The 27,089-nt window shown below is 39.1% G+C and overlaps 1 protein-coding gene across 1 annotated transcript in view; it reads left to right on the plus strand.

Annotated features, from left to right (window-relative positions):
- The first annotated feature begins 658 nt into the window (after window positions 1–658).
- The window catches only part of LOC139686095 (guanylate cyclase 32E), a 70,929-nt gene continuing 44,498 nt past the window's right edge, over window positions 659–27,089 (plus strand). The window contains exons 1-5 of the mRNA XM_071583298.1: window positions 659–888; window positions 5,643–5,829; window positions 19,998–20,120; window positions 22,128–22,314; window positions 26,880–26,957. Coding sequence (XP_071439399.1) covers window positions 659–888; window positions 5,643–5,829; window positions 19,998–20,120; window positions 22,128–22,314; window positions 26,880–26,957 — 805 coding nt within the window. The remainder of the gene's footprint in view (window positions 889–5,642; window positions 5,830–19,997; window positions 20,121–22,127; window positions 22,315–26,879; window positions 26,958–27,089) is intronic.

The following is a 27,089-nucleotide window of genomic DNA, read 5'->3' on the forward strand; positions in this document are numbered from 1 at the left end:
AATTCGGACGACCGCGGCCTAATGAAGTAAAAAGTATAGCTTAATCATTCTCCTCGGGCCAGCTTCCGACAATAATACAGAGCAATAGCATTTACACATAATTCTAGTTCGTGTTCGCGTAGTAGGTCTACGGGTAGCCTGTAGACCTACTAGACCTGTAGCTCTCTTAATTGTTGTTAAAAGCATCAATGTCAAACTTTATTCTAACGTTGACTAATGTTAGTTTTCGTTACCATTACGATTGATATTTTGTTCCACGAATAAAGTCTTTGAACATGTACGAATAAACATCTCAATTATTTATAAGTGCCTAACCACTCCGTGAATGCAAGACTATCGTTATCAACAATACTATAAAGAATGATTTTCGGTATGAGTTTCGATTTTGGAGCCCTTTCCCAGCCCAAAGCATATTTGGCAGATTTGATTGGAAGTAGTGTTGGACAGGAATTGAGGAAAGATTATAGACGATCATGAATACGATCTGTTCTTTTCCTCTGCGAATAACTTTCCTGGGAGATTTTTGATTGAAGCATTAATCGCCGTTGGGGGAACGGGACTCAAAGTGACTTAATCTCTAAGACGCCTCCCCTCTTGAAGGGGACCGCAAATGAAGATGCTAAGTTCCATCTCCGTTCGTCTCTCCCCCACAGGCGGAATGCGCTCCCCCACCCACATCCCCGCCCCCCTCCTGCTCCCGCCCCTCCTCCTAGCCCTCCCCTCCCTCCTCGCCCCTCTCCTCCTCTTGCCCAGGGGAACCGCGGCCAAGGTGTTCACCCTCGGGTACATCACGGGCTCCCGGAGGCGACCCGGGGACCTCGAGTACCCTCGCCCCGGGCTCACTATCTCGGGGGCCGCCTCGCTCGCTGTCGCCGAAGTGAACGGGGAGCCCGTGCCCCCTCCCGCCCCCCCGGACGAAGACGACGCAGGCGGCGGTCTCCCGGCCAGCGGGCGGCGGGCGGACAAGGAGGTGTTCGACGACCACGGGAAAGGTGAGTCCGCATCAAGTTTCGCGTGTGGGTGGGCCGTTACGATTCGGTCCACTTGAATTGAATACGATTGTTGATTTTTTGGGTCGATGATTTGCTGGTTCGATTCTTCCTAATCATGAATCAATCAAATAATTTCTTCTATCCAGAATATAATTTAATTACGCGTATGTGTCCCAAAGACTAATTTTTTTAATGAACAAAATTTGGAAGAAAGTTACCCAATTCGTCCACAGTTGGAATGCGTGATCGGAAAGTCGCATGATTAAGGAGAAATCTAGAATGGGAGTCACCAGAGGCACGAAGATGAATGACTTAACATAAAAAAAAGATACAAATTCAATAGTTTCATTTTGTGACCTGACGGGATATTTCTTGCCTGAAATTGCATACAAGGGCAAGGTAACAATAAATAAGAGGGCATTGACTTACGTAAAACCGGATCAAGGAATAATTTTCCCGACAGATATTCTCGATTCCAATAATTGAAAACAATCCGAAAAACCATTCAAAATACAGGAAAATAAAATATTGCCTATTTTTTTACTAAATTTCATATCGTAAATGTGACTGCACCCCAATTTACCTTAATGGGCTAATAGTAACTCAGTACTCCTTACTTTGCGCTACATTTTGCGACTTGGCATGGTAATAGTAATTGCATTTATTAAGTGAGATTGCAATTATATAGGGTGATATTCTGATTATTTCTGTACCATCCAACTCAGGAGAGGAAATATCTGATTCGTACCTTCCTGTCAGCATCCATTGCGTTACAACAAGGCCGATTATATCTCAGTGCACTGTTAACTCTTATTTCAATTCCCCAATATGATTTGAATCGATTTACTTCCGATGAATTTTAAGAATGGATTATTTCGGAGGAGTCGCTTCACAGGGCATGATTAGAATCGATTCCGGCCAACGAATCGCCCCATTTCTAGTTTCGTGTGCGCGTTTCCCTTATCGGCACTCCCGGTCGAGAGCCATGACAGGGGCGCTGTTTTATTACACCCCTCCGGGTGGCTCGCAATCAGCCCTCTCGGGGTGTCGTAAAAGTCTGCCCACCGAACTCCCAACCACGCCGTGTGCAGGCCGGTGTGTGTGTGTATGCGTACGATTATTATTATTTAACATGCAAGCTCTCCCAGAGGTGTGGGAAGAACTCAAAAATAAGTCAGGGAAACGAAATGAAAACTACAGTCGAGGATGTTAACAAAATTAAGGTTTTCGGGTTAAGGTCTTAACAAGTAAAAAAGCAATTAGCACTGTCATTCTAAATGAAAAGCTCAAACTCGGCATGCTTATTTTCAAATAATGTTCGATTGATATTTATTTTGGCTCGGTTATTGCGTTCTTACTATTGCCTTTTTAACGTTTCCAGAAAATCGGGGGATAAATAAAGTGTGTTCACTACCGTCATATGTAGGAGGAAAAAATTATCTCACAAAAGGCATTTCACCAAAATTGGATGTATGATGAGTTTTATCACATTCGATTCTATATTTTTTTCGAAAGTGACGTACAAAGCGTAAATGGGTAAACTTTATTTTTATAACTGTTATGACCCTCGGATATTTAAATTTAGGAGCGAAATATATTAATGCTTGAAACATCAAGGGCATCTATTTACTTCCCCATATATCTCTTTTGGGGAATTTATGACTTCCACAGGTTATATACATCGCAGAGTTAGCACTTGTGTTATGGGACTTAGATAAAGCCTATGTAAGGAGCACGAATTTTTGTGAAATATTATATTGCTGAAATATTTTATGAGTTTTGAGGGATGGGAAAAAAATGGAAGAGCTCTTCAAAGGTCCCTTCTCTTTCAAAAATTGCAGAATATCTTGTTTTTCTTAATTTAATTACCCCGAAAGCGCCAAAATAGCGGCGGAAAGGGTTTTGATGTATTATTAGGACGGTGGAAATTAAAAGAATTTCAAAAATGGCTACGGCGGAGAACTGTCCCTGAAATATATTAGTTTGAAGTAATTGCTCCAAGTGTGATCCTTCTTGTGTTTATAAAAAAACTAGGTAATGAGTTGGAAGTTGGTTATGATTAGAATTTTTTATTTCAATTTATTAAAGTCGTTTGTATGACTCCCTGCCGGTGCCGCGTTCGCGGTCCTTTCGAAGGGACGCTAAGGGGGAGGCTATCGTTGTACCGCTTGCCTCTTGCGTACCGAACCCTTCTTCCTTTCCCAGATATCCCTGCTTGAGTGTAATTCCCATCATAACCTGTTTCAATGCTTCACCAAGCGGATCGTTGTAATCTCATGAGCCATTGGTGAACATAGTGCGACTAATATGAGCATGTATGCTCTCAAATGCTATTTTTGCCTTTTAAATTATTCCTTCACTCACTGTAGCATTATATCTTAATAATTTCTGCCGAATTCCGCGAAAAACATCTATGCTCGATTCTCAAAATAAATCATTGTTGCCAAAGTTCACCTAAATACTTAACCTGTGCACGTTATATTTTTTATCGATTTTAACGATGAACTTGGTTGCCCATTTGTGGATGCGGTTATCGGAAGCTATTCATGTATAAGTACATTTTCTTGAGGTTCAATGAGGCTAGTAACAACATCCTCCCACATATTTGGATCAGATACAATGAATAAATAATTCATTTGGTCTATCGACACAATTTAATTAATAATTGAAGATTTCTCGACAGGACATGGTTATCCCAAGTGTCGTGTGTGGTAAATATCCGACAAGTGCTGGCATACTGTTTTCCATAGTGCGCAGTGAAAGTACAATGTTGGTCCGTGGGGGAAAAAGAAGAGAAGTTACGTGTAGGTAGTTACGATGGTGGGATTGTCATCCTGTTCGCCATCTGCACATTGCTATGCAAACCTCGGATGAGACTGTGCGACCCGGGTGTGGAGACACCAACCATTAAGGGAAGTTCGTAATTTGGCCAAGCAGCTGAGGAGACATTTGAGTGGACCATCGTGTGTGAGATTTTCATTGGTTTGGATTACGGGCTATGAGTGGGGAAAAATATTTCGTTTTACTGGTTCATTTATTCAGTTTTGGATAACATGTCACCGCTGTCTCGTCTACAAATATTATACGAAATTAGAATTATTTCAAGCAATTTTTCCGATAATTCCTGTGGGTATACTTCTTGTATCGAGTGATTTCCATCATGCATTATATAATAATCCAGGTACATTTCTATTAGCTCTTATCGATTTTCAAATCATCGACAGAATTTGTTTCGTTTAATATTTTCAAATGAAGCTTTTCGTAGGACTCCAATGGCTGAGGGCGTTTTAAAAGACAAGCTTTTAAAGACCCAAAGAAACTCCGCGTGCCGCAGACCTCACGTTCTCCTCCCTAATGAATAAGGAAAGAGAAAGATATGATGATGGGTCGGGCGCCAACCACATTTGACTTTTAATGCTCTCCATGTTCACCCAAGTAAAAATAAGAGCTTTAACATGCAAGAATATGTTACTGCATTTTGGGTGCTCAATTGAAATTGCTTTTACCATTTAGATGGAAACCTTAGAATTTCGATGGATACTAGAGTAATCTCATGACGAATTCATCTCTTAAATTCCCATTTAACAATGCGATCAATTAATACGATAATATATTTATCATATTAATTTATTATGACGAGAAGTAGAGTCAATGTAGTCCAGTATTTTGTGCAATGGGCTTCTGACCAGAGGGCCCGTGTTTAATTCATTGCGACGTTCTTGGGCATCCTCGGCTTCAGAGAATTTGTGAGATTTTTCGGTTCAATAAACCGCATACTGCAAATTGTAAGGAACCAGCCACCATGCCCTAATGTTTTGAATTCCATGCGTCATTGGGCTTACTTTTAGCTGCCGTCCACCCCAACCTTCGGATTGATTACTGCCTTGTGAAGAGCAGCTTCCAATTCACGGTCTTAACTGAGATTTGAAGGGAAATCCTGATAATTATTAGCGTAGGTTATTAGTCCTAGAACTTATTTGCGGCAACCCTAACAAGTTTTCAAATTACCTGACAATATCTTCATTTATTCAAAGTGCCCGGGCCTGATTCCTTTCATCACTTGTTTCTTAAAATAAAAAAAAATATCTAGTGTTTCTTTGATGAAAATGATAAAGTTATGTAACATATTTTACTGCGTTTTTTCTAAAGGGCGAGGTGTTGTCACTAATTTGGACGTCTTGTTAAGTGGTGGGAGGGTGTACCAAATCGGGAAAGGTCGAGAAAGAGGGGAAGGTTGAATAAATGGCCTAAAACTGGAGACGTCTTTTCTGGTCGGCCCTTAAGACGGGCGGATCCAGAGAAGGGGAAGTGGGGGGAAGGACTGGCACACCCGCTTAATGAGCTCTCTTCATCCCGCTCATTCTAATTCGTCGCAGGTTTCACGGCCGGGGCTACCCCACCGCCGGCGCCCCGAGGAGGCGAGAGTGGTCCATCGACCCCTCCTCCCTCCCCCGCCTCTCCCCAAGGCCCTTCCCCGCCTGATCACACCCCGGCCCCGGACGATCCCGACATCCGACCTGGTCCAAGGGAGAGGGGAAGGAGGAGAGCCTTGGAGGAGGGGTCGGAAGGAGGACCCTCCACCACGAGGGGCGAAGAGGCGACCTCCGAGACCGTGCTTGCAGGAAGAGTGTTCGGGGGTGACCCCGGGAGGATCCTTAGGTCAATGGGCCACAGGCTGGAGCTGAGGGTGGCCGAGACGTACGGGGAGGAAGCGGAGAGCATCCGGGCGGCGGCCCGGCTCTGGCGGGACGGCGTGGACGCCTACATCGGGCCCCAGGAGACGTGCGTACATGAGGGAAGGATGGCCGCCGCCTTCAACCTGCCCATGGTGTCTTACGTAAGCCAATCTTGTGGAAACACCATTTCCTTTCATTCATCATTTTTCAATCAGCTGAATGAATACTGAGGATCTTTATTCCCAATGAGTAATATTGAATCCATCCAATCCATGCTAATTCTTGTTCGCCTGATGGCTTTCTATTCTTTCATCTGCCTATATATACCTCCCGCATGCTTCCCTTGAATATGTACAGCCATTAGGCTCACACTGAAATCCCACTGGACTTTGGTTGTATTCAGTTGATTTTTTCTTTTTTCTTAGCACAATTTTCGCATACTGTGCCACGTAAAAATTGGAGTAAGTTTCATGAAATCAAGGAAATAGCAGTAGTAATGCTAGTAGTAATGTACCGATTATATGACTCATGCTTCCTGCATTTATGATTCAAGAAATTGTACCTTTAGCCCTGAAGTCGTTTGAAATCTCATCAGCAATTATTTGGAAAAAATCATACGTTGTCGTGATGAAACAATTTTGTAGATGTAGTCTAGTTTGTGGATAATGGGAAATATTATTGATTGCTCGAGTTGCGAATAGCAGAGAGTGGCTGATTAATGCTCAAGTTATATCACATGAATTCATAATATTGTTGTTGTCTGTAATTAAACGGAAGTATTGTTTGGAAAATATTCCGCAAAAAATAAACTCCATTATACATTTTTGGTCGTGAAAGAATTTTAATATGACTCTTATTAACTCGTATTAAATTTCATTTGTGGCGAAATCAGGTAACAGGAATATCGTAATTTTCAAACTAAAATGCTGTGAAAATTGCGAATTTATCATATGAAATTTATCTGGTATTATCATTAGCGAGTTAGAATTCATCATAGGAGCCGTCATTTACGCTGAGCTACGTAAGTAAGTCAAAGAGATGCCTTGTTTTGAAGATAACTGGAAAGGGGTGTCACGACATAATATTTTTCTACTCGCTTAAAATTTCTACGGTGAAATATTCTCGTTATAATTAGACATGCGTTTGAAAGTCAATACCAAATGTATTTTTTTCTTTATACCTTAATTTAATTTCTTCTTCTTTTATATTCAAATCCGCAATACGTGATGCTGATCATTTGATAATGTATACTTCGCTTCAAATGCTTCACATTTCAGTCGTGCAACTCCCATTTCAAACTCCCATTTCATTTTGCTAGTGATATGTAATGACGCTATCTATAGTATATAATAAAATACATATCTACCAAATATTTTAGGCGCATTCAATGGATCGACAGAAAAATATGACAGCTTTCTCCACGCAGTTGGTTGAGAAACGCCGCATACTTTCTGATAACTCCCTGACGAAAATGGATATAAATCTAATAACAATCTGAAATATTTGTTGCCACCCTCGCACGCTTCATTTTCATCTGGGGGAATTGGACGACATATTTTCGGCGTATACCTACGAATGAATCTCGTTTCCATCGATTCAGAGCAGGCTTTGTGGTCTTAACATTTTATGACAACGCCAAAAAGTTTCTTTTAGTGCTAAACTTTGTGAATCATCGTGAATCCTTACGGCAAAACCTGTACACACGTGCCTAATTCTTGACTTTTTTTAATGTTGCCTAGCATGTGCGTTTCTAGAAAATACACGAATAATAAAATGCAGTATGAGCCGAAGAGGCATTCGTAGAAGTTGTTTGAAGTAATTTTCTTAGTGATAATGAGGATACTTTCTGACTGAATTCCGACAAATTTTGAATTGAAATAGCTGTTAAGACGGATTACTCATTAAGATTAATACATTAGATTACTCTAACGCTCCCAGAGAATTGGAATCCAGAAAAACAACTCAAAAGTGATTTTTTCCTAATTTGAGTAATATTGACGATTGACGCAACGGCATTTCTCTTCTAAAGTTATTCTAGTTTTCTAGTTATTCTTAATGGCTGAAAAATTTAATAATAATCTTAAGACGTGGGGGATTTGTTTTGTAGAAACGTTAGCTCACCTCTTAATTGAAAAACTCCTTAATTTATTTACCTTGCTGAACGCAAAATGCATTGAAAATTGAATTATAAGCACAGTCAAATAAAATCATAACCATATGCGAATAAGGTTTTAATAAAAAGCCTCTCTAGTTGATGTCAAAGTTAATTTTAGAAAATAATTCAAAATCTCATATACAGCAACCAATTTGAAAAAAAAACTCGAATTTAACTTTCGAATACTCGACAAAAGCTTGGTTATTTTGAAAGATTTATATTTAATTTTAGTTTATAAGATGTGATTAAGAAATATCTGATTGACGCAAAATACGATTTTAAAATTTTTTTATTTTCTTCACTTTCTTGATTTTTAGTCCTTTCCGTGGATACTCTTGTGAGAATTTTTAAATTAAATTCTTTGAATTCTATGGTCGGAAATGTATTGGGTGGTATATTAATTGTAAATTCTGCTCGGGAAGTGACAGGTATGGAGCAAAGGAATCCAAATCGCTAAATGAAGGAGGGGGTTGTGAATTTTGCAAGGGGTTCGGTGGAGTTGATGCCAGAAGAAAGGGGGAAATTTGGCCCTGCGGGGTGTTTTGGTGTGATGGGGGATTTCATGGCGGGAAGGGATGAGAATGCTCTGATATAGGGTGTATTCGAGGTGATGAATATAAATATTATTTTTTTTTATTTTTCCGAATGTCGAGGGGGAAAAGGAAGCAGTGCATATGCTCGAGTCGGTTTGAATTTTGGGTTTTTCATTGTGCTATGCGTGCCTCTAGAGATTTAGCAGAGGGTTGATATTTCGGGGGATAGATTCAGGGAAATGATGACATTTTGCGTGTAGTACATCATCATGTAGTGCATAAAATTGAGTGAACTATATAATTTGGGGTAAAGGTAATTTTTATATTTCCCAATTGCGAGCCATATAAGAACCTAATTATGAATTACGTTGTCGAATTACATTTATCCTCACTGCAAGACATTTTGATGACGAAAATATGCAAAATACATTTTAATTATGAGCTTTTTGGTGAAATATTTTGAAACATCACATTTATATGATAAGTAAGAGAAAAAATACAGTAATATTACTACGATGGGCATCAGTATTTGACAAAAAACTCCATGCTGGAAATTTTTTTGAACATGGATAGAAAAAAATGTTGGATACCTGCTATTATGCAGAATAACGAAGATGTACAAATCCGAGAGGATAACGCCATTAGTAGAAAATGCAATACAAATTGAATGTGCTAAAACATAAAAACAAAGTTAGGTTAGAGCACCCATGTTAATTCATATTATGTTCAATACTAACCTCCTTTATAAACCTTAATTCTGAAGATTAGCGGAGACAGACCCTAGAGAGATGTTCCCTTGAATTGATGAAGAATAAAGAAATGGCAACGATTGCAATGATAACCCTTGGCCATACTCTTTTTCGGGGTGGGGGCCTACAGGTATGTGAAAAAAGGGGAAAAAAGGAACGCCAAATCATAGACATAGAACCCCCATTTTCCCATTTTTCACATTCCTGTACCTCCGCCCCCCAAAATAATGCGGCCTTGATTAATCACCCAGATAGTTGATGTCACGGTCTGATTAACATTCTACCAAGTTACAATGAACAAATCCTTTCAGTGGGGAGACCCCAATTTTACGGAACAACTGTATGTAGGGAGAAGCAGTAAAGCAGGCCGAAGAATTGAAATGCTAGGCGATCACAGAAGGGGTGTCTCGATTCATACCGTCCATACTTCTGCAGCGGGAACCGGAAAAGTCCTGCGGGAACCCGTAAAAAAAATGGAATGAGGCGAAGATCATAAAACGGATCAGAGGAGAAACTGAGCGGAGAATGGATTCTGAGAGAAGGAAAACAGACATAAGTGGATGTCTTCATCTGTCTCGCAAATAATACGACGAGATGCGGAAGAATCGCAGGCGACATTGAGATCAGAATAGTCCTCGCGAAGAATTCCATGATACTGAAGATACTACCGTTAATACTGTTGTCATAGGAAGGCAGACAGGGAAGCACCCTGTGAAAATATTGAAACGGAGTAAGACAATATACGGAACAGAATCATGAAAATTTCGGAAAATGAAACAAAGAAGACACAAAGCTACCAAATCAAGTAGTTAGAGATGTTTGATTAGAGTGAAATAGGTAGATCAAATGAGAAAGGAGGAAATAAATTGAGGAAAAGAAGAAACCTCGATTCACTCGAAGGAAATAGGATACGGATGTCATGGATTGGACACGCCGTGAGGCTTTATGACCTGTTTTTGGAGGAAAAAGATTGAATTTAATCTAGAAGAGGATACCTAGGCCAAGTCAAAGGATAGCATCTAATAATACGAAGACGAAAATCAATATGGTATAGGGAAGACTGGAGGGCTGCAAATAAAAAGAATGGGAAGGAATGCAGGAATACCGTTTCTCATAATTTAAGTTGAAGAAGGAACTCAATGAAATATAAGGAGCATATGCTAATGTTTCCATACGACCGAACTTGATCACTCCTGAATATCTTAAGCTCCTTTGTGCTCGAAATCTTGTTGATGGATTGGTATTTTTTGGGCATACCCTTAGGTAAATCAATTGGCAATTTGTCAAAAATAGTTTTATAAAATGACACGGAAATATACTGTGTTCCTCATTTCAATATGGTCTCCTTACAAATTAAAACGTCCCTGCAAAATTGAGTGCTCGTAATATTAGGTAATGGATTCAGAATTTAACCCTTAGGCCCATTTGATTTATTGTTGTTTTATTTGATTATGGTTGTTTTGGAAACGAGTTACTGATAAATTAGGAAATGATTTCTTCCTTACAAATTAAGTAGTTAGGTAATGCCACAAGAGAGAAGAACGCAGGAATAAAATTGTAAATATTTTTTTTCTGTTTTCAACGCATTTTTGTTATGTATGCGTTCAACTTTAATTCAATTGTTTGTCCACACATATGACTAAGTAAATGAGGCATGATTTATCATAAAAATATTGATTAAATATTAGAAAAATGATGATGCAAGATGATAAATAAGAAATTTTGTTAGCCAGTATTCCATTTTATTGGATTGAGTCCCACCAATCAACAGATTCATTTATTAAATTGTTTTTAATCGAGTGAAAGCTTCCGTTACAAGAGAATGTTTAAAATGTATTGAAGAAGTTGACATTGATTGGAAACTTTTAATTGTTAATAATTGGATGATTTTAAAATTTTGTGACGATATTTCCCTAGATATTCGTCCTTATTTATATGCAATTCCTATTTTTCTACTCGTAAGAGTCTCAACGTAAAATCATAATCGCGTGACTAATGCAGAACTATTTGAGCTATGATAGAACGAGCATAGAGATAGTATTTTATATTATGTCGAACGTAATTCACATCAAGACAAATGGTTTAATATGCTTGACTCAAAGTTAAGTCGTAAAATTGACTCTGGAGAAAATCTTCACAGCACCGTCTAAAATCAGAAACCGGGTTAGTGCCCCTTTCCATATCGTATGCTGTCAGGTACATATCTGATGCGTAAATTTTGGATTTGCATCCGTAAACCCCTGGCTTTGACGATGAAATAATTACATAATTGTTTATGAGTGTCATATTATTGATAAAAATGACAAAATATATGTATTATTCGTGTAAAATTTAAAAAAACAATTATTTCCCATGAGTAAGGCACCACTTGAAAGTTTCGCTTTTAGTCTTGTAGAAAAATCCACGTGTATCTCCGTTTGATAGAAACAAATTTTATAGTCATTTTTACATATTTTACTTGAGAGTTAAACATATAAATAGAATTAAATACGCCGGGGAACTTCTAGAGAGTTTTGCAGTTTTGATAAGCGCATTGTAATATATGTCACTCCAGAGCATGAAGAGTACATAATTTCGCATTATTAATTGAAGGAGTATGCAAGTGATATTAGTTTTTGATATGGATTAAGATGCTCAGTGGGCTTAATTTTCATGGATATTGCTCATATTCGTGTGGCAACTTTAACAATAATTTCTTTCTTATTCTACGAATGAGACCAAAGTGGTGCGATGACAATTCACATAAAATAATGTGCGTCTAGAATCGCACAAGTTTGGTAAGAATAACGCAATTCCGTAATGTTCTTTTAAAAAACAGAATTACTAGGGTGGTGTTTTTATATGTGCGTTTAATGACACTTGGAACCATCCCATGGGACTCCATTAAATTTGCTAATAATATCTAAGAATGTTTGTCACTATTGGTGAAAATTTTATGCTTACTGTTGTATTGTATATCTCTTCCGAGATATTTTCAAAATACTCCACTTTCGCACTTTTTCGTCTTAATATGATCATTTTTCCTATTTTATGTTGACAAGACGTGCCATGAAAGAGTGATTCGAACCATGTTTCGTGCTATTTTGAGAGTGATTCTGGAAGCGATACGTTAAAAGCTTTCTGAAAAATATGCAAAAGGCCTCATGATTGTATATCTCTTTGGTTCTCTCATTTATTTCTATTTATCCTTCGCTATCAATAGCGAGCAGAGAAATTCAACAAAAAATCAGTAAAAAAGACTTTGAAGACGATCCTGGAAACGCCGGAATTCAGTTAGAATGATTTTTTTTACTCTTTTAGCTTTTATTATGTTTCACTCTTCTGGAATAATGATTTTAATTAGATTTAATTTCATCCTGTGCTTGATTTTTAATATAATTTTTGCTGTATGCGAGAAATAGCAGATGACTCAATTTATTAAAAACTAATTGAGAGATTTTTTGCTATACAATTTCCAGCAGATTGAATTTAAGTCACTATTTGATGTAAGATTTAATGAAATATCTTTCCAGTTTACTGATGTGCGATATTTAAGCTTACATTGAACATTCTCTCGAAATATTTTACTCTTTCAAATTGTTCATTTGTTAAAATTATTTAAGTTTCGCTCTCTTTCGTTACTTCGTTAGGTACTTTTCACGAAATTGAAGAACTATGTGAACTTACTATAACCAAATATTTTCTCCTGATATGAACGAGAGTATGTTTTCCCTTATGATGAGACGCAAGACCACCAGACGCCGACATTCTTTTTCAAAATGAGGGAAAAGTAAAATTTTTCTTAAATATGGTCAAAAAAGAGGGATCATAAGGTTACAAGTTAAAGAAGTACTACTGGGAACAAATTTATAACGGTTTTTGTTATTTTCCGTTCATAGAAATTTACATCATCTCATTGTTCGCATCAGAACTTAAATAATATAAATAATTATATAGTAGCTTCATTTTGTTTACAGATCTTTTCTTATGAAATCACGTAATTTTTATTCTTGATTGATTATTGTTCCATATATGACAAATATACTTATCATTATTATATTTCCCAATTTTGTATGCAAATTTCGGAATGATTTTGTTGGCTTTTTATATTAGACTTCTTTATCAAGTAATGAAAAGTCTTATTTTACCCATTCAAACCAGGCTGATTTTGTTGCATTTGTTAGCAAAGGGCCTTCCATAGAATAACGCAACAACGCCTCTTATTCGTCGGGAATCATTAATCACACAAGGAAGATACATTCGTCGCAATGTCCTTGAATTTTTTGAAAAACAAATTTCCCTTGCGGCTCTAACTCCATAGAACTCAATTTTGCCTAGTCTCAGTTCATAAAAAGGAGAGGAAATCATGATGATGTACGAGGCCAATGAAGATATAATTATGGTGGGATTTTATGAGCCATGAACCGGAGCTCAGCTTTCGTACTCCAATGATAATGGTTTGCAGTCCCTACTCTGCGAATATCGACTTTTACTGAGGATTTCCTCGGAAATCAATGTACCCGTTAAATTCGATGTCTTTCTTCAATCATGGGTTCTTAGCGTTTTTAGACATCTTGGTAAGAAATCTCTATCTATTTCGGTTTGTCTGTCGTTCCATCTAACCGCCCGCCCATGGCCAGGAATTCTGAGGAAAGGAGAGAGGGAGACGCACGATGACGTTTGCCAGTTATAAAAGTTCCGATGTGTTTACCGTCTTAGGGAAATGGCATAATGGGAGGGTGTGGCGTCAATACTCGCCGGTATTCTTGGATTGGATGATGAGTGGAAGAAGGAATCGAAAATGTAGGAATTGTTCACGTTCCTTGCCCTGTCGGTCTTCACCATTCATGACGACAGACCAAAATGTTCATGAGCAGACAAATACCGTCAACATTTAGAATGAGTATGCATCAATGGGAGTCGGCTCTTTTATATCCCTTCACTTTTGTTTTCATGCGGATGAGGGAATGTGTCTCAGAACGGCAAGATGAGGCTTTGGAGAGATTCACGACCTCTCTGAGCCCCTCCCCTCACCGCCCATTACTCTATCCGTATTCGAAATTGCTGTGCGACTGTAGTATTAGGCATTTTGATATGTTATTAAGTTTGAAAATTTTAACCGTGTCATTGCGGCGTGAACTTTAACTGGAATTTAAGTAGCGCGGAGCCTATATTTTGATTCTTTGCACAAAGTTTAAATAGTTCGCGTCGGAAAAATTAGCTAAATTTTCTGCCGCGTTTGATGTGTCTTCAAGAATGTAATGTTGGGCGACACCGCCGGGCAAGGACCTGGAAATATTTAGACATCACTCTCGTTCTCTGTAAATATTTTTTCGGAAATTTTAGACTACGTACCTACTTTGATCAAGATAGTACATGGATGCTAGCGAAATTCGAGGTGCGTCAAGGACAGATAATCATTACAGGTCTGAAATTTATATATTTATATTGAATTAGTGTAATTGGTACAATTAGAATTTCTCGTCGGTGGATATGTGTCGTACAAGCTCGCCGGTGAATAAGAATAGTTTTATCGGCAGTCGTAATCTCAGTTTGATGGAAAAATTACCAGATTGCTGCGCTGACTCGCAGCGAATCATTCTCTTTGCAGGCAGTATCCACAACAACTTTCACGGGTGTGAAATGCTTGCCTTATGACGACTATAGCTTTGGCTCGGTAGTTGAAGAACTTCATTTCCATTTTCCCGCTACCATTTTTCTTCTGGGGAAGTCCACCTGGCCCATTTACGTTGCGCGCCTACGGAACGCCTCTATCCGCCGCTATCACTCTCCGCTTCCGAGAATACAAGGATCGAAATAACGCGATTGCCTGTCAAAGACAGCGCGTGTGCTCACTCTCGCTCTCCACGATACGAGCGCGTTAAAAGGGAGGATGCGCGCGGATTGCAGGAGCAGGGACCTCATATATGTAGGGAGCGGGAGGGGGGTAAGGCGGGAAGGGGGCGTACCCCTAGGGCGAAGGCCGTTGTTCTAAAAATTATCCTCTCCGTCCAAAATTAGGGAATCGTAAATAAATTTCGCGCCCACGCAGATGCGTGGCCCAAGTGCTTACCGAAGTTTTTCTCTCACCAACCTATCCCTCCCTACTCGTTCCCACTCCCCATCCCACACCAGCGACTCCTCCCCCTCCCTCCCCCTCTCTCTGACGCTCTATCTTGTCTCAACCTATCTCCCCCTTCCTTCCCTGTCTGGACGTCTTTTCCCATCCAACGCCTCACCACCCTCCTCCGCTTTCCTCCCCGCCTCCAGCTCTCGTTTCACGTACACTCTCTCCCTTCGCTTCCCGTCTAACTCTCCACCAGACTTCCGTCCGCCATCCACTGCCACTCTCTTTCCTCCCTTTTCATCATCCTCTCTCCCGTTTGGTTATTTAGTTTTCGGTCCTAACCCTTTGGCTTTCGATTTTATCCTTGAATCTCGTTAACCAGGTTGTTATCGAAAACTTTAGGTAAAAAGAAGTTTTTTTTAAGTTGATACCCATCCAATACAATGACTGAAGGTGTCATCTGAAGTCTTTCAGTTTTTAATTAAAAATAAAATCAAGCAACGAGAATTTAAGCATTACTAATCCGATAACTGATAGCGTATTTACTTCTAATAAAGGGAATATTTTGCGACTATATTAAAGTCCTTTGGACTACCCAAAAACCTTACTTCTGTGAGAAAAGAGTATACAATATGTGAATGAACAGTGTGTCTGATTACGTTAAAATGTGTTTCCACCATAGACTTGGGTGCATCGAGGATAGACAACATAATTACAGTAGGAGTCACTATAACATAATTTAGATAAAACGGGAGATATTCCTTAGTCCAAGAACAAATAAGGAAGATGTTTGATGCATAAACATATTCATTAATATGCATAAGCGAAACCTTCGCTCCGGCGTTGTTATGGGAGCTATTAGTCTAGTGCCCAAGGTTGAAAATTTTGAGCCTCTGCAAAATTAAAAGAATCGAAACACATCAATCATCGTCCGTTGTCTGTACGTGATGGCTTGGAACAGATGTTTACGGCACCCCAAGTTGGAAACATTCCACTTAAAATTCCTACAATAATCATAGAAATCGCAAATAGGCAGAATTCAGCGATATTGGTAGTATTTTTTACTATCGCTAGTAAATGAAACAATAATTCAGAAGCATTGGCGTCGATATCGAAGTCCCCGCCACCCACACCCCTTCCGACCCCGTTAGGCCGTATCATTTTTTATCTCTTCCTCTTCGCGTCTCGCTTCCCTCCCCCTGCAGCTCTATTCATCCCTCTTCTCCTTCCTTCCTTCCCCTTCTCACTTCCTCTCCCACATTTTTTTCTCTCTCCCTCTTCCATCTCGCCCATTACGCCTACCCCAACGTAAGTCGGCCGTCGTCATTATTTTCTTCTCCCCTTTCCTCTGTCCCTTCCCGACGATCTTTCATTTCCTTCAGCTTCCCTCGGCTTCTTTCTGCTCCGCCCAAACATTGGAATATTTAAGTCCCCTCGGCCGTAGAGAAAGCAATTAAATCGCAAAAATTTTCATGGCCTCATCTCTCTCTGGTTCATTTCGGTTTTGTGTCCTTGACTGCGTTGAAAAGATGTGCACACAAGAAGATCCACGCCTTCGAGTTTGAAATATGCTCAATTGATTTAGAGTGACTTTGTTTGTCACGTTCATTGTTGATTCATTTTCATGATGCTTCCAACGTTCGTCTTAATCTCATTATTCTGAAAGCAGTGCAGCTTTTTGCTTGCAAATAAATTTGAAATTGTGCTATTCTACTACTAGAATTATCATGCTTATTTGATGTCATCTATTCTCCAGGGGTCTTATTATATTATAAAAACGAAGATCTTCTTTTTTTCACTCACTTGTGCTGAATGAGCTTACGGGGCTGCTGGGCATGGGATGTATTTGCCCAAGAATAACGGATGCTAAAAATTGCCCTCAGCTTATGAAACACTCCTTTGAGAGTGTAAATAGATTTAGTCATATTAATAGGTTTTTAAAAAAATATACAAGCAAGTCCCGTAACTCATCGAGCACTTGTTTGAACTGATTCACCGAGGAATATTTAACCGAGAATTTCCACCGTCTTGATATTAAATGTATATCATACATCCCTGTACTTTGTAACAGGGTTTATTTAATGACCAATGTTCATTAGAATCAGAAATATAGAAAAATCATTGATGGGAGTACAATATCTTAAAATAATTTACATCCATTCATGCAGCATGTGAAATTAGATTAATTTTAAATGCGCCGGATAATGGTAGCGTTATTTTTTGTTACATTCTGCGTGGCCAAATAAGTGCAGACTTAAACTCAAGATCATATACGGAGTAAATCCCTTCCAGCCCGCCGATGCAATGGATTTGATTCATTTTTCCGTCTGTTTCAATATCTGAATATTTTAATTTTTTTATCTACCAAAGACGATTATCATTTGACAAGGACGAAAATTACGTTTACGGACTGGACTGATATTTTACTTATTTCGCTGCTTTTGAAGAAGGAAATGTCTTTAGCTAACTAATAGAGGTAGAAAAAAAATTTTGCCCCGTTCTCTTTTTAGCTCCAAAATGAATTCTGAAAATTTTGCCCCTGTTGCATTCGTCATCTGAACAAAACCATTCCGCTTTAAACGAGTCTTTTATGGCTCTGCGCGCGTTGCAATCGCTCTCAAAAACGGTGACCTCAACTCACCGCTGATTGGTCCACCACGTAAGCACCCTTCTTCCACTCCTCTCTCCGTTTTCGCTGACACGGTACGCAGGCATGTCGTTTCAAAGGGAAAATAACTAAATAGAAATAAGTCGCAAATAAGGATGCGCCTATATTAAGCGCGGGGTCATAAATTAAGCAGTGCGCTCGTGGAAACGTATGCATGCAATTATTTATTTTCCCCTTATTTATTTGTTTTCTCCGCTGCCCAAGTGAGTCTCGTGATTCGGAATGCATTGTAAATCACTCTTCTCCCACGTTATATCTTGGGTCTCCCTTTCTATTCGCCCTTTCCCTTTCCACTCGAAACCTTCTTTCACTTCTTGATCCTTCCTCTCCTTCCCCTCCTCTATGTCGCTCTCCATAAACCGAGTTTTTTCCCTCGAATCCAACCCTTCTCCTCCTCTCTCTCTCTCCTCCCTTTCTCCACCCTCGTCTCTCCATCCTATTTCGTACTCCATTAATCCTTTTCCTTTCCCACGAACTTTATTTTTTTTATGCTCCCACCTCCCGCACTTCCCGAACGTCGCGTCAGGTGCATTTTCAGATGGAAAGAAACCGAGAGCGGAATTGATACGCCCTCCTCGGGTTATGCGAATATAATTTTTTGGCACTTAGGACGTGATCCTTTGGAGTCGTCAAAGGCGGAGTGTGGATTCGTATTATTGTGGCCCGGTGCCATCTCGTCAGCTCCAACCGCCAACGACAACATAGACCTTGGAAGTGGTTACGCAGCTCACCCGCTCCCATCATCCCCCGCCATGCCATATCCTTTTATTTACGAACTATTAAAGAAGCACAACAACAAATCCGTGAACATTATAATTAACTTCGAACGTGAGGAGGGTTTGTCTTCGTTGCATATTCCGAATTATGTGATTTCGACTAGTTTCATTCATTTTTGTGCGATTGATAAGAAGTGGAACCATGCTAAAATAACAATAACCTTGACTAGAGTTTATTTCCAGTCAGGGTAGAAATGTTACGCGTTTTGGATACTACAGTGTCAAAAATTTCCCTTTATGCCTTTTTGGATTAATATGCAAACGAAACAAGATAATTTATTTTAAGGAATTTGATTATGTCTATCATTAAACTGCAATCAACACAAGCCTTAAATCCGACCCAATGTTACTGGTCTATAACCTGTGTAAAATCCATGCTCTTATGTTAGAATAAGTTTATTTCTCCTTACCGCATGAATTTTGTCAGAAATTTCTGGATCCCATTGAGTCATGCAATTTTTATTTAGTTAAGGGCATCCATAGGTTTGAGTTTCATTCTTAACATCATGAATTTGAAATTGTGTGGCCGTGTCGCTATTGATACCATATTAAATAAAAGTATTTAGTTTTTTAATCTTATAGAATAAATTAGTAATAATCGCGTAGTAGTTTTAAAGATAAAAATGTACAGGCCAGGTTAAAAATGAAAGGTTATATTTGGGGTATAAATCTCCAGTGAAATTATTCTGAAATTAAAACTTGAACGTTATAGTTAGTAATTCATAATTCCATTGGATTATTATGAATTTTTCTCTCGCAACGGTCTCTCGAAAATACTGACATACCCAAACGCAAGAATAAAAACTTTAAAATTTTACTGTAAATTCCCTATATAATCCAGGATTTGAATTATTGTAGGAATTCATCCAGCCATGTCCGTGGAAGCCACCCCGGCTATACCTCCTCGGGATAACTCTGCAATTGAAGGATTGAGTCTTCTTTTCCGTAACCGATGATCTAATGTAATGGAATTATATTTCTGGTCGTGAGTCAATTGTGCAAAATGACCTCAGCCGTCAGAGCACATTAGTACTCAATTACCGTGAATGTTATAGCCACAGGAAGTTCATTTATAGACGTTGATTTCGAGGTGGAAACTACAGCGATGATATTTACATGGCACTTATTTATAACCCGTCCAGAAGTTGAGTGGGACTTTCCGACGGATTTAAAAATTGTTTTAAAGGGTGATCCCACGTCAAGAGATCGGACCCTGCTTTCTCTCTCGTGGGCCATTTCCATTTCCGAGAAACAGACCCCTCCCTGCAAAGGTCCATTTTAAAGTGTTGAACGATGCCATTTTTCAGTGTGAATTCGATTTTCATTCAAGACGACCTCACGAACACGCAAGCATGTAAACAGAACCGAATTAGTCGAGATGTCTTCTTTTTTTCCGTTTCAGTTCTGCACCCACCGGGAGACTTCGGACAAGAAGCGTTACCCCACCTTCGCTCGAACTCGTCCGCCGGATACCCAGATCTCAAAGTCCGTTGTTTCACTTCTGTTATATTTTAATTGGACACAGGTAAGCGCAATAATCCCCGTATCCTTAGGGTTATAGTGATAAAATAATTACTTCGTTACTGCGACCTTCATGAATTGTTGACTTATTTGAGAATCCTATGTATTTGGGTCGACAGGTAAAACGTAACGATTAATTTTATTTATTTTTATATTGCTTCACGATAAATTCACAATGAAATGCAATAAAAAATATCTCGATTTTGAAAATTTCCAATATTAAAGAAACATAATTTATTATTATTACATTAGTAATGCATAAAGCAAAAACATAAATAAAACATAAAGAATTTAAGCCTGTTCACACATAATTCTCTTTCAATCCTCAATCACGAGCGATTTGTCTTGTTATTATTACTCCATCCCTCCTCCGAAATTATTCAAAATTGGCATAAGTTGAAAAACAAGGGTACTCATTTCTGTGGGCATTAAGATTTGAGAACTGGAATAAGAAAAACTACGCTTATTGTTACATTTGTCAAAGGGTTAACGATTAAACTCACTTAATCCGGCCTTTTCATTGAAAATTTATGTTCCTTCGTAAGTTTTATATCATATATTAACGATGATAACGATTTTGATGATTGACATACCTATTGTTGTCATCTTTTTAGAACAATGTAAACGATGGCAAGTGATCTATTGCTAATTTTTGTAGAAACAGATAATTGCTTGTAACTTATCGTGAAAGTTTAATCATAGCAAATTCTCGAAGGAATAAATATAGGCAACCAAACTGAAAACTCTGTGTTAGCACGTTGCCCCCTCGTTCTATTTCGCAGTCTATGAAAACTCTGAAAAATATGTTTGATTCATTGCTTTCATTCACATACGGTCGCTTACGGGAATTGCCGGGTGTATTTTTGGCCCACTCTCCATGGGAGAGCTTGTCACCCCTAGCCTCCACTCTTTTTCCACAGTGGCTGATGAGGATTACGAAACATTGGATAGAAAAGCGCACCCACGCCTCCTCACGCCGGAATAAATGTGACGGCGACCCGTAAGTTAGGAAGCTGCCATGTATTGATTGGACCCTTAAACTCAATGGACTTGTGTCAAGCTGTCAGAGTTATAATTCTGGCGTAACCATTGCTGTCTTCACCATCTCGCGATTTCCTTTATCTTTTCATCTGCTCGTGTCATCTTTTGAAAGGAATAGTGGTTTATGTCATGGTTCTTCCTTCCCTTAATTTTTATTTCAGTGTGAAAAGACGTTCACACCAAGAACTATTTCCAAGTAAGAATTAATGTGATAACCTCTAGGTTATTTTAAGTTTTTCACCAAAGTTAATGGTTAGAGGGTTATTAGAGAGCGAGGAAAGATATCCAATCTTGAGAACTCTGCTAATTTTAATAATAGAATGCTGAAATTACTCTGAGCAACTAGTAAAATTTCTTAATCGCAGTAACCCTTTCTTAATCTTCAGGAGAAAAACATGAGACTTGGGCTCATGCTTTTCCCAAAGTTTATTATATACCGTCGAATAGCACGAATGCTTAATGATAGTTCTTAATAGAGCAAAGATGTACGCAATTTTTAAATTTCACCATAAGGGCAAAGTGCTGAAAATTAGCAAATGACATTAGGATTCAAAGTTTGGCATTGATTTGTGGGATTTGTAATTTCTTTGGAAATTTTTGGCGCCGTACTGTTTGCCACACCCTACGGCCTCTGATATAGTGATACCTGGTGATGGGTAATCGGGCTCTCGTTCTCCCTCAGGTATCTCTGCTCCGATCTTGGGAGCAGAGAGAACGCACGTCCCTACAAGCCCCTTGAATATGGCGGGCTGTGTTGTTTACACTTCTCATCTAACGTCAGATTTTACCGCGATTTTCCTCGGTTTCACTTCACATCTCGACTTTGTTCCACCCTCGGGCACCTGGAAGGAGCGCGCGCTAGCGCTCCCGGCCTTCGTGACATTACAAAATCTTCTGCCCTTACCTGGGACGGGAAGTTTTATTTTTTTAATAAAACAAATTATTGGGATTTTTAAATCTCTATCAACAGGTAGCGTTCGTGCACCAAACTTCTGTGGATTCCGAGTTCTCGGCCGTTGCAGCGACACTTTTGGTGGCCCTCGAGGCTTCGGGAGTGGGAGTGCGAGCAGTGAAAACTTGGCCGGGTCCTTTCCACTTGGGGTACATGAATAATCCATTCCATAAGATAATCGAGGACACTAAGGAAAACGCCAGGGGTGAGTGCAAAAATTACTGTATAGGGATTAAAAGATGTCTCCCCAATGGAAATATTGTTTCAAAGCTAAATAGGAATTATATCGGCGTTCACAGGTTAATATTTGGATTACGGAGGTTGGATTTTGGGAACAATTGAGTGATTGTAATGCATTATACTTCCAACTTTTTCGCACTTTCCTATTTTAACTTTTTCTTCCAAATCTATTTATTTGTCTTATATTCTGCTTCTGTATTTTATCTATTGATCTATGGGCCAATTGAATTGGATGTCCAACAATAATCGTTTGATGCTTTGAATCCCATTTTTGCGGTTGAATTTTTGTGTTTCGATATTAAATACCACCAAACATAAACCTATATACGTCATTCAGTAATGGAATAAAATATTAAATGTTTGCCTGTTGGTAAATATATTTGGATGCTTGGGTTTGATACTGTTATGATTGCCTATCGTCCGATGAAAAAAAGGACGCCACAATGCTACTGCCAGTGACCACGACTGTCTCTCTTATTTTATCTCGTTGTTAAAATCTATTAGTAAAATTTGGTGCCATAATAACTTCCTCAGTGTCTCAAGGAAGTTCAATTGTCCTGTACCTTTCTAAATGTCTTAGATGTTGCTTACTATCATCGCGAATCAATGGGTTTCCGCCTAATTCCTCCCAACTCACGCCTACTCTTATTTTCGTCACAATTTTACATAATTATTTTCATTTTATTCAACACGGATTTTCTCTAAACCTTTTCCATTCCTTGCTTTAAAATTTTTTCAAAATGGGTAAAAATACCTGACGCGTATTCTACATTTCAAACGCGAACCAACTCCATCACAAAGCTTATGACTTCACTTGATTCTTTTTGCTCATGTAAGCATTGGCTTGGGCGATATCTTAATTCCCTCTCCCTTAGCAATAATACGCGAACCATTTTTCACACTTCTTCTGGTTGTTTATTTTATTTTTTCTGTCCATACGGGAGGTATGGGCAACGTTCTAAGCTCCGTCGACCGTTACAACAACGGCGCGGAAACATTGAGCGATTTGACGCCAACTTTTCATGTTTATGTTTCTCACGCGTTCGCCTCACCCCTGCTCTCCCCTTCCCTCACCCTCCTCTCGCCCCTAATATTACCTCGCTTGGCACTCCTTCCCGACTCCCTCCATTTCCCCGACTCGCCACTCATTCCTCCATATATATCCCGCCTCCACCCATTCTTCCCCTCCTATCGTCCCACCGCATTTTCCCTTCGCAAGGTTCGTTTGACGCACACCCCTCGGATCCTCTCCTAGTTCCCTTCTTCGCCCGTCACTCCCTTCATCGAAAGTCTCCCATCTTTCCCATTTCTCCTCCTTCCTCCTCCATCAGGCACTGTCAACAGTTCAAAGTACCCTGATTCCCTACAATGGTAAGAGAGAGAGTGGGAGGGATGGGGTTTCTTTTTCTATACCGGAATACGACTTCCGCTGGTTTCTCTTAACTATTCGAGGTGAATTTGTTGTCTTAAGGGCCTACGCTCTCTCCCGTCTTAAAATATTTCTCCTTCCATTGTGGTGTCCTTTTTTTAAGAGGATCGGGGGAAATAATCCTCGACTGCCATCCACTCGTCTCGTCACTTAGTGACTTTAATCTCTCTTGATCATTGTCTTTGCGATCGCTTTACACGGCACTTAGTTCAGAGGGAGAGTCTCGATACTAAGTGTGGAAGGTGAAAGCGTGCGTGCTGTACAACTCTCCGAAGTGAAAATGAGCCCATCAGTTTCGTTTGTGCGACCAGAAAAATGTGTGCACACAGTGCCCGGAGACGGCGTGGTCTGGACTTCTGGTAGCGAAAACTGCCAGCGTTTCAAAAGGAAATAACGAATTCACGAATCAACGAACCGTTCAAATATCAAAATTGATTATGTCAACCTCTTCGAATGCCTGCGGTAAAAAGAACTTCGGGTAACTTCAATTCAGACTTTTTAAGTGTGACGCCCGAAAAAGGCTCACTATGAGTATATTTTAATCAGAGAATGTGCGTTTTTGATCGAAAGTGGTGTGGTGTGGGGGGGCGTTCAATCATCTCCGGGGACTATAAGGTGCGATATGATCTTTTAATATAAAATGTATCACATTGAATTTTAAAACCAAGTCTTTTTTTTTTGCTTCTGGGTAAAGGTTTGAAGTCAAAAAGCCGGGAGAAAACGCCGTTAGCACCCGAAGGTTCCGTTTCGAAACCGGAGAGGTGGCAACCCTGCAAACATCCCTCACCCTTTCCCATCCTCCTCTGGCCTACTGCTACTCCTAGCACCACCACTATCCTTCCTCCCACTCCCCCTCGAGAGCATCCAGCCGGTCTTCGCCATTCCTATATAGCCTTCATTTTCTTTTATTCGTCGATGCCAATAAACTCACGCCCCCCGTCGTCTAAACAGGAGAAACCTTCTCTCCTTCTGGCCCTCGCGCTCCCAATTCCGCTCTCCTCCACCCCCTCCCTTCATCCCCTCCGCCCTCTCCTAGGCCATTCATCCTCCGTGCAATAGCCCCTCCCCCACTCCCTTGATATCGCTTTCTCGAGCCTCCCCCTCGGGCGATGGAGTGCTTCCAAAGACGCGCACATTCTCATCTGATGAAACGATGCTCTTAAGTGAACTCTTGATCACTTCCTCGCATTCCTTAACCAGAGGAAATGTATTTTTTTTTCGCCCTCTTTTTTTTGCCACCTCGTCGTCTCGACGTCTGGGAAATGCAAGCTTGAGTGTAATCGTTCAAGGATTCCTCTCCGTCACCTTCTTTCGTTCATTTTTCAAAATCTCCGGGTGCGTTTATGTTTATTGGCCCATTATGATTAATGGATGCATTCCTTCTGGGAAAGGTATCGAAACAAAATGTTTGCAATACCAAACAAACAATCAGTTTTAAGCTCATTGAATTCCGAAGTTGTGATTTCCTGTCTCCTTTCCGTGATTTATTTAAATTTACAAGAAGAATAACATATATTTGATAATCATAGAAAAAACTCAAGTAAGTCCTGAATATGTTTACAGCATATTATCTTTCATAAAAATAGCACTTCCTCGATATTAGAGAGAATTCTAGTTTTATCATAAAATTAGGGCCGTTACATACTTGAATTTTCATTGATGTCGTTATGAAACGTCTGCAAATATTGGCACATTATGCTAAATACCAGAAATCTCGACGCACTGAATCTTATTAGTAAATCTTAGGAACGGAGAGAGATTTTTTCGCACAAGTGAATTATTCTCCCACCTGTAGTCCACCTCAGATTGTTTCACTGACAGTTTTTCATTGCTCAGCGTGATTACTACAGTATCAACTAAGACGCTCATTGTTTTGGATAATTTAGTTAATTCTTACTGTCTGCACTTGTGTTTAAAGTACCCGATAGGGCCTAAGTGGTAAGATCCGTTAGGAGTCTAAGGGCCAACAAATTCTGATAATGTTTGCTGCAGAAGCATTAACTACGTAAAATTCCATCTTTGCACAGACAGAAATTGAAATTACTAAGCAAATTTTCACAATTTATTTAAGAATACGGCATGTTCCGTGTCCTTAAGTAACTTGTGAAATATTACTCAGGAGTTTCATTTCTGTTTACATAAATTCTGATATCATCTGTAGCTTGAAGATCACGATGCCCAACTGTATGTATTATATTTTTGATAAGGTTAGATATATAAACCATTATTAATTATCTATATATTATTAGTATATATTTAATAACGTCTCTTAAGCAGAGGAAAATGATTATCGTTAAGGTGATATGTATAAATTCGGCAATAAATGAATAGATAAGAACATGGATCGTGAGGATAGTTGTAAGGGAATTGGCGTTGTGACGAAAACCTCAAGATATGTGATCATTAGTGGCTATATTAGATTATTTTAAAAGTTTCATTTTCTGACTGACTCGTGTCACCATTGTTACAAATGAATTTTAGAATAACTTTTCTCTTTACATTTATTAGAGTAATTAATTAATCCATCAGGCCATTGGCCTCATATTTGACTTCTGAGCCTTTTCTTGCACGGAAAAGCCGTTACGAGTGCTCTGACACATTTCAAATATGGTTTATATTTAGTTTTTAAGGCCGTGTAAAGTACAAGATAGTTCATTAAAGCTGACAAATTTTTCAAGAGGGTGGTTTTGTTTTTAGACAGCTATTGATATGATGGTCCTCTAATTTTTTTTTCTTTTCGGTGCAAATTTCTCTAAATTTTGCTGCAATTTTGAACATATTCTTTGTTTTAATTTTTATAGCTGAGTTAAGTTTTTTAAAATGTTTATGCGTGTTACTGGTAATATTTTCTAATTTAGGTTTTTTCCTGACCACAGTATCATGTATCACGTACCTGATCATTTTGATTACAGTTTACTTATACCATGGTATGTTTGTTTTTATTGTTTGGTAACTAAACTATAGAGTCTGTAATTGTTTGATATGTCAAAAAATGTTGCAGGGCGAAGTCCATTGAATGCTTGAACTACGGTCTTAGGCTTTTTACTCGTTTTCCTTCCTTCCAGTTTTCCCACTTGATTCTTCCTTATCTTTATTTGTAGTTTATGTCATCCTGGGCCATTACTATGAGCATATTGGTCTACTGGTTGCCATGGATGAGATGGAGCTCCTGGATAACGGTAAGTTAATTCCAAATTATTTTTGGCAGTACTTATCAGGACATTTCCTTTTTTCTTGAATTTTTCTGAAGTTTTATTTTAACCGAATCGAAAGAGACTTTGTATAAAGTAAAAATTCATTAAGGTAAAATT

This window comes from Hetaerina americana, unplaced genomic scaffold (assembly GCF_022747635.1).
Source record: "Hetaerina americana unplaced genomic scaffold, ioHetAmer1.1.p SCAF_1, whole genome shotgun sequence".
Lineage (NCBI taxonomy): Eukaryota > Metazoa > Arthropoda > Insecta > Odonata > Calopterygidae > Hetaerina > Hetaerina americana.